The sequence below is a fragment of the Thecamonas trahens genome, assembly GCF_000142905.1.
Source record: "Thecamonas trahens ATCC 50062 unplaced genomic scaffold supercont1.44, whole genome shotgun sequence".
NCBI lineage: Eukaryota > Apusomonadida > Apusomonadidae > Thecamonas > Thecamonas trahens.
Genome location: NW_013657636.1, coordinates 189,326 through 197,257, shown reverse-complemented (window position 1 = coordinate 197,257; position 7,932 = coordinate 189,326). Strand labels below are relative to the sequence as shown.

Genomic DNA, 7,932 nt, shown 5'->3' with positions numbered 1-7,932 from the left:
CAAACACAAGCTTAGAATCTACTCCCTCGCTCACTCTTTTAAGGGATTGGTCAATCCCATCCCCCCCCTTTTCATGTTCCCTCAGATGGCGGTGGCCCGCCATCACCACCGCCCCATAGCCATCATCGCCATTGCCCTCTCTCTCCCTTCTCCTCTCTCTTGTCGGCCAAAGACCACGCATCCGCAACAGGCAACTCGCCGACTGACCGTCACCTCACCCCCCACCCCCACCCCTCACCACACACACACACTACACACACACACACACACACACACACACACACACCACATATAGCAATATGTCTTCCTCCGACGAGGACATGGAGGTGACCCGGACGACTGCAGTGCATGTACCCACCACACTGGCTGCGGCTTCTGCTGCTGCCGCGGCAGCGGCAAAGGATACGGCGGCGGCGGCGGTGGCGGCGGCAGAGGCTACGGCAGGAGCGAGTGTGAGAGGTGCGAATGGTGCTGGAAGAGGCGGAGATGCACTGCGGTCGGCTATGGATGCTCATCATGCAAAGGAAGCAGCAAAGGCAGAGAGAGCAGCTCGGTTGAGGAGGGAGCTGTCACCGGAGCGGGCGGATCCGTATGCGGTAGCTGCTGGCAAGGCAAAGGAGACCAGGTCGTACGCTCTTGTTCTCCAGGAGGCAAAGCTGGCCCGAGCTGATGCTCAGATCAGGGCTCGTGTAGCCGAGATTGAGCGTGCCCAGGCAGCTGCGGAGATCACCGGCTCGACACCGCCGTCGGTTGAGCCTACTGCTGCCACTCCGTCGACGTCGTCGGTCGCAAGCTCGGCTGAACCGCCGCAGGGCCGGTCGCGAAAGCGGACTCGCTGGGGCGCTAGGACAGAGGCTGCCTCTGGTGGACAGGAGACTGTTGCTGGCACTGCTGCTTCTGCAGCAGGCGACGATGCTGTGGCGCCGGCGGCCAAGCGCCGCAAGGTCTCGCGATGGGACGTGGCGTCGGACGGCGAAGACGAGGCCAAGACCGGCCCAGGCGGCAAGGCCGGAGCCAAGGCGACCCAGCCGGCGTCGGCGGCCGGGGGCGTCGGCTCGACGTGGACGGACGCGCAACTGGATGCGCTCCTTCCACAGGGTTTTGCCATTGTCGAGCCGCCGGCCGGCTACGTCGAGCAGCACCCGGGTGCGCTGGCAACGTCACGGACTCGGGCGCCGGGCAGCGGCGCAGTCTCGGGCGAAGACGCGTACGTCATGCCGGCTGCCGAGGGTACCGTCTCGCTCGAGGCCTACGGGGTCCAGCCCGGAATGGTGGCAGACGCCGAGCGGTCGGGAGTTCACTCGCTCAAGCCGGACGACTATGAGTACTTTGCTCCGATTCTGGGCAAGGACGCCGAGGCCGAGGATGCGTCGAGCCTCTCGACTGACGAGCAGAAAGAGCGCAAGGTGCTGCGGCTGCTGCTGAAGATCAAGAACGGGCTGCCGTCGCAGCGCAAGGTCGCCCTGAGAACCATCACCGACAAGGCCAACGAGCTGGGCGCGAGCGCGCTGTTTGGGCAGATCCTGCCACTCTTCCTTGCGCCGTCGCTCGAGGACGCGGAGCGGCATCTTCTGGTCAAGGTTGTGGACCGTGTGCTGTACAAGCTCAAGAGCGCGGTCCGGCCGTTTGTGCACAAGATTCTGGTAGTCATCGAGCCGATGCTTGTTGACGAAGACCCATACGCGCGCGTCGAGGGCCGCGAAGTCATCTCGAACCTGGCCAAGGCTGCAGGCCTGACGTCGATGGTGGCCAATATGCGGCAAGACATCGATCACGCCGACCACGTGGTCCGCGACGTGACTGCGCGCGCCTTTGCTGTTGTGGGTGTCGCTCTCGGCGTCCCGCTCCTCATTCCACTGCTCGAGGCGGTGGTTGCGTCACAGACGTGGCAGGCACGGCACACCGGAGTCAAGATCGTGCAGCAGCTGGCCATCCTGCAAGGTGTGGGCATCCTACCGCACCTACAGTCGCTGGTGGCGATTGTGGCGCCACAGGTGACCGACGTCAAGCCGAGCGTGAGCAACATGGCTGCCAACGCGCTGGCGGCGCTGGCCGAGGCATCGGCGCCGTACGGCATCGACGCCTTTGACCCAGTTGTGGAGCCGCTGTGGGAGGGCATCAAGATCCATTCAGGCCGGACACTTGCGGCTTTCCTCAAGGCCATTGGGTTCATCATTCCGCTCATGGAGCCGGCGCACGCCAACCACTACACCCGCGAGGTCATGGTTGTGCTGGTCAAGCACTTTTCGACGGTTCTCGACGACATGAAGCTGGTTGTGCTCAAGGTGGTCGAACAGGTGATTGGCGCCGACGGGGTGCCGGCCGACTACGTCACCGCCGAAGTCTTGCCCGAGTTTTTTGCCCACATGTGGGTCCGCCGCAATGCGCTCGACGCGCGCTGCGCGCGGCAGTTGGAGGACACCACGGTGGCGCTGGCTGTCAAGGTCGGAGGCGCCCCGATCCTCACCCGACTCATCGAGTACATTCGCGACGACTCGGAGCCGTTCCGCCGCACAGCAGTGCTGACGGTGACCAAGGTTGTCGAGGCCTGCGGCGTTGCTGACGTCGATGTGCGGCTGGAGGAGCGGGTCCTCGACGCGCTCGTTCTGGCGTTCCAAGACCAGTCGACGCAGGACGTAGTGTTCCTCCGCGGGCTCGCGGCGTTTGTCAACGCGCTTGGCGTCCGCGTCAAGCCGTACCTGCAGCCTATTTTCACTGCGGTCAAGTGGCGGCTCAACAATGCCATGCCGCATGTCCGGGAGTACGCGGCCGACCTGGTTGCCGCCATTGCGCCCGTCGTCATCGAGTGTGACGAGGAAGTGCGCCTTGCGCGGATGGCCGTTGTCTTTTACGAGAACTTGGGCGAGGAGTTCCCCGAGGTTCTCGGCTCGATCCTCGGCGCGCTCTCGGCCATTGTCTCGGTCATTGGCATGACCAAGATGACGCCGCCGATCCGCGACCTGCTTCCGCGGCTCACGCCCATTCTCCGCAACCGGCACGAAAAGGTCCAGGAGAATTGCATCCGGCTTGTCGGCCGCATCGCCGACCGTGGTGCTCGCTTTGTCTCTGGTCGCGAGTGGATGCGCATCTGCTTCGACCTGCTCGACCTGCTCAAGGCGACCCGCAAGTCGACCCGCGCCGCCGCAGTCTCGACCTTTGGCTTTATTGCCAAGGCCATCGGTCCGCAGGACGTGCTTGCCACGCTGCTGGCCAACCTCAAAGTGCAAGAGCGCCAGAACCGGGTCTGCACCACGGTGGCCATCGCCATCGTCGCCGAGGCCTGTTCGCCGTTCACGGTCCTCCCCTCGCTCATGAACGAGTACCGGGTGCCCGAGATCAACGTCCAGAACGGCGTGCTTAAGGCTCTCAGCTTTATGTTCCAGTACATCGGCGAGATGGCCAAGGACTACATCTACGCCGTCGCGCCGCTGCTGCAGGACGCGCTGATGGACAAGGATCCGGTCCACCGGCAGACCGCCGCCACCGTGGTCCAGCACCTGGCGCTCGGCGTGTACGGTCTCTCGTGCGAAGACGCGGTCCTGCATCTCCTCAACTACGTTTGGCCCAACATCCTCGAGACTTCGCCGCACGTGATTAACGCGGTCATGGACGCCATCATGGCGTCGCGGCTTGCCCTCGGCGCGCCACGCATTCTCATGTACACGCTGCAGGGCCTGTTTCACCCGGCGCGCAAGGTCCGCTCTGCGTACTGGCGTGTCTACAATGATGCGTACGTGGCCAACCCCGACGCGCTTGTCCCGTTCTACCCAGACCTCACGCCGCTCGCCCCGCAGCCAAAGCCCATCTTCCCGCCAGGCTGTGGCGAGGGCCCCGCGCTGCCCTCGGTCACCGCTGGCCCGGACCTGTACGTCCGCTCCGAGATGGAGTACTTCCTGTGATGTTGTGTTAACTGACTACAATCGCGCCACCGCGGCTTGCAGCTCGCTGTGCCGGTCGCTGTCGAGCTTGCCGGCGGCCTCGGCTTCAGCCAGCCGCGCCCGGAGTGCTACGCCAGCGGCTTCCGCGTCGTCGGCGCTGATGACGCTGAGCGCTCCGCCCGACACCACCGCCGCAACCGCCGCCTCGGCCAGCGCCAGGTAGTCATCGACATCAAGGCCCGGTGAGACAACAAGTGCAACTAGTGCCTCGATCAGCGGGTTGCTGTCGTTCAGCGCCGGGGCCACCGTCTCGGAAGCCGAGTCGCGGGTAAACAACTTGTTGACGAGAACAAGAGTGCGAGTGACAAGGGCGCAAACCGGCTGCGCCGCAAACGGAAGGTGCAGCAGCGTGCCCAAGACTTTGAGCGGCGAGTGGATGTCGTCATCGGCAGCCGCCAGCAGCGCGGCGAGCCCGTCGCGGTGCTCGATCAGCGCCGAGACCAGTGAGAGGAGCTTCTTGGCAAGAGCAATGGCGTCAAGATCGGGCTCGCCTGGAGCGACTGACCTGTCCAATGCCAGCGGCGATGGAAGCTCGTCATCATCGAGGGGAGACGGCGAGCCGCCGACAAGCACAGAAGCCAGATCGTCGAGAAGGCCGACGGCAGTGGCCATGCCGCCGTGGTTGAGGATGATCTCCTGGGTGAAAGGATTGTTCTGCGATGCGGTGGCAAGAACCCATGCAGCACCGATGCGAAGGCTCGGAGGTGCCTCTGTTCGGCGGACCAGCATCAGCAACGGGGCCACGCCATCGATGCGACAAAGGTCCGACGCGGCATCAATGTTCTCGACCATAAACAGCAGATCCTCCAGAGCGAGCTCGCGCTCATCCAGACTCGCCTCTGTGTTGGCCAGCACCACCAGTGTCTCCTTCATCTTCTTTGCCTCGTCCGGAAACATCGCATCCAACCACTTTGGATCGATCGGCTCCAACGATGGTGCTGCTGATGATGATGATGTGTCTGTCGTCGTCGTCGTTCCCTCCGCCGCCGTCGCCGACGCTGTCGCCGCCGCAAGCGCCTCAGGCGACGAGTTAGCGATCGACCATTGAAGGAGCTGGTTGAGCGACTGGTACTTGGCGTCGTTGTTAAGAGCCATGCTGGTTTGGGGCTCTGTACGTAGGGTGTGTGGGGAGGTGGAGGGTTTGGGAGTGGGGGGGTGGGGGGGGGGTTGGGGGTGGGGCCAGACTGAGTGGGGCGTGACGGAATGGTTGGCCTTTTTGATGGTTCGGCGTCGATTAATTGGGGTGAGGCTTCATGAAGGTCGTTTAGCGCTTACGATACGGAAAGGACAAATTTGTCCATCGCGCAAGCCGCGCGCTCCGCGACGCTCCACAGATGTCGCAACGTCCATGAATTGCTGTAAAAGAGTAGCACAATGTGTTCATGGCTGCCACAACAGAAAACAGTCGGCGATGCAGAGATGGAAGCCGCACGCAGCGCAAAAGGTCCGCGGCCGCGATCGCATACCATGAAGCTTCCGGCAGGTGAGGCAGTCGCGTCGCAGAGCGGCTTGTTGGGGAGAGTGGTGATGACGAGCAGCCGCTGCAGAGGGACGCTTCCGCTTGCGCGACGGCGCGGAGCTGACGGCGTCGGCGCCGGCGGCGGGGCGTCGATGATGTCGTAGACAAAAGCCACGCGAGTCATGGCGGGACGTGGGCTCAGGGCAGCGTAGAGCGCGTGCGCGCTGATAAGCGCGGCGTCCAGAATCCAGTACAAGATGGCGTGCCACCACTTGCGCGGCCACGCCGACCGGCAAGCTCGTCCGTCGCAAGACGTCCTCGCGCCCTCCCATCTGGTGGTCAACCCTGTGATGCTCTCCTTCCCGGTCGTCGGGGTCGTCAACGACAAGCTCAACACCGTCCGCGCCCGCCGCTCCTCCGGATCGGCGCCATACGGCACCTCGCGCGCCTCGCTCATGCTCCCAGGCGTCCGTGACCGCGACGGCAACTCGGGCATCCTCCAGGCGGGCGTCTACGTGTCGGCCGCCATCACGTGCGGGCGCGCCTCCCACCCACCGAGAAGTCAAGCATCATCGAGTTGTTCACTTGAAGACGCGCGTCAATGCGTCCGAACGACAGTACCGTGAAGGGATAGCAGAGGTTGATCGTTTAGCCATCCATAATGCCGGATGGAGGGAAGAGTGGGCGATTAAGAGATGAGCTCGGTGACGATGAGGGTGCCAAGGTCCTGGAAGGAGGAGCTCGGCTCCATGAGAGCGTAGGCGGCGTCGAGGTAGATACGGAAGAGCGGACGGTTGGCCGGGGCGCCGACAAGGTAGAGGATGAGCTGCTGGGCAGCAAAGGGGACGTAGGAGGAAGAGATGGCGTTCGGGTCGAGGAGCGAGAGGAGGAGCGGAAGAGTGCCCGGGACAGCGGCGATGGCAACCCGCGGCGACATGTCCAGGGCGCAAAAGTTGTTGAGCATGCGGAGAGCGAGGACGGCGATGAGGCCTGAAACGCCCGAGTCGCGGATGAGCTCAATTGCGCGGGCGTAGATGGAGGGCCCGTGGTCGAGGACCATGCCATTGTCGAGGTTCGACGCGAGGGCAGCGAGCGACTCGAGAGTGCCGCGGATGACCCGGGCGTCGTCCGAGGTGTGCAGGAGGGAGACCAGGACCGGGACGATCGACGCCGGCTTTTCGGGCTGGGCCGAGTGCTCGTTGTTGGAGGTGGGCTCGGACGCGATGTCCATGGGCGCCGGGCCCGAGGCTGTGGTGTCGGCCTCGTCGGAGGCCTCGTCAAAGGTGCTGAGCGTGACTGCGCCGGCCAGCTGAGCAAAGATCTCGATGGCGAGTGGGACGACGTCCTCGGGCAGCTTGTCGAGGGTGCGGACGAGGGTGGCGTAGAGGCCAGAGTGCGCGGCCATGGTGGCGACGTTGTGCGGCTCCAGGGCGAGGAAGCGGATGATGTTGAAGGCTGCGCGGAGGTTCTCATGGCGGCGGACGGCCGAGCCGAGGGTGGCCTGCAGGGCGGCGAGCTCGAGCATGATGTCGAGCGATGGCGGCGGGGCCATGACGCCCGGGGCGCAGTTGGCATGTGCATCGAGCAGCGAGTCGAGCGCAGTGGCGAGGTGCGGGGCCTGGCTCAGCGCCGACCGCAGCTCGTCGGGCGTGCTGTAGAGCTCGGAGGGGTCGATAGCGGCGTGCGGGTCGGCGGCGCGAATGGCAAGGACGTTCAGGTCGTCCATGCGGCAGAGGTCGTGGATGGCGGCAAGGAGGTGGTCGAGCGTGGCTGGTGGGAGCTCGGTGAGCTTGACGGCCTTGGCCCGGTGCTGGGCGTCAGGCGCGTAGACTAGCGTGGTCAGCGCGTTGAGCGCCCACGCCATCTCCTCCCAGTTCTCCGACTGGAGCGCGAGGGCAAGCTTGGATCGGCCGTACGGGGTGACCGTCGCCTGAGAGACCTGGCGAGCAGCCTTGGCTGTGTCCGCCATGGAGAAGATGACCGTCTGGCGCTTGTTCGCCCGGCCGCCACGGACCTCTCCACCACGACGGCGTGACTCTCTCCTGCGGGAGGCGCGGACTTCCCGAGTCGCCACTTTTTCCACAATGACCGGCGGCAGTATCGGCTGCGCCGCATTAGGCCCTTCCTTGTAATCCTTCTTGTACGTGACGGTCGAGACACCACTGTCCAGATCCCTTGCCATATCAAGCGTCCACAGTCCACGGGAGATCATCTGAATGCAGCAAGGGCAAGTATCATGAGCTGCCTTGAAGTGATCGAGATGGCGTCTATAGAGGATGAGCGGGGAGGGAGGGGGGGGGGGGGGGGGGTTGAGTTAGTAAATATATGCACATCCAGGAACTAGTCACCCCCTTCATCGACATGGTCCTCGCCGTACCTCATGTTGCGCTCATGGGCTTGGTAGCACACCGCCCGGTTGCTCCGCGAAGACCCGTTCGAGTGGTAGTTGCACCCAATGTGCGAGCATTTCTGCTGTTCCTCCTGCATCTCCTCTGAATACACCACACGTGGGGGCGGAGGAAGAGGAGGGGAGGG

General features: G+C 64.1%; 3 protein-coding genes across 3 annotated transcripts; 1 reads left to right on the top strand and 2 right to left on the bottom strand.

The window, feature by feature from the left end:
• Positions 1 to 299: 299 nt before the first annotated feature.
• Positions 300 to 4,018, top strand: AMSG_09035 (splicing factor 3B subunit 1; the record flags this gene model as incomplete). The annotated part of the gene is made up of 2 exons (XM_013899523.1): positions 300 to 459; positions 601 to 4,018. The coding sequence occupies 2 exons, from the start codon at positions 300 to 302 to the stop codon at positions 3,897 to 3,899; spliced, it is 3,459 nt and encodes a 1,152-aa protein (XP_013754977.1). The 3' UTR covers positions 3,900 to 4,018.
• Positions 4,007 to 5,093, bottom strand: AMSG_09034 (uncharacterized protein; the record flags this gene model as incomplete). Its single annotated transcript, XM_013899522.1, has 2 exons — positions 4,044 to 5,093; positions 4,007 to 4,018 (listed from the first exon to the last, which is right to left on the bottom strand). Exons 1-2 carry the CDS (start codon positions 5,031 to 5,033, stop codon positions 4,007 to 4,009), a joined length of 1,002 nt encoding a protein of 333 aa, XP_013754976.1. The 5' UTR covers positions 5,034 to 5,093.
• Positions 5,094 to 6,028: 935 nt separating this feature from the next.
• Positions 6,029 to 7,891, bottom strand: AMSG_09032 (uncharacterized protein). The gene is made up of 2 exons (XM_013899521.1): positions 7,775 to 7,891; positions 6,029 to 7,664 (listed from the first exon to the last, which is right to left on the bottom strand). Exons 1-2 carry the CDS (start codon positions 7,882 to 7,884, stop codon positions 6,086 to 6,088), a joined length of 1,689 nt encoding a protein of 562 aa, XP_013754975.1. The 5' UTR covers positions 7,885 to 7,891; the 3' UTR covers positions 6,029 to 6,085.
• Positions 7,892 to 7,932: the final 41 nt, after the last annotated feature.

What these genes read in the sequence shown, in the direction of transcription:
- AMSG_09032 (XM_013899521.1), bottom strand. Translation starts at nt 7,884, where the DNA reads ATGCAGGAGGAACAGCAGAAATGCTCGCACATTGGGTGCAACTACCAC. An exon ending in GCCCATGAGCGCAACATGAG is followed by an intron (nt 7,665 to 7,774) that starts GTACGGCGAGGA and finishes CATCCTCTATAG; the next exon opens with ACGCCATCTCGATCACTTCA.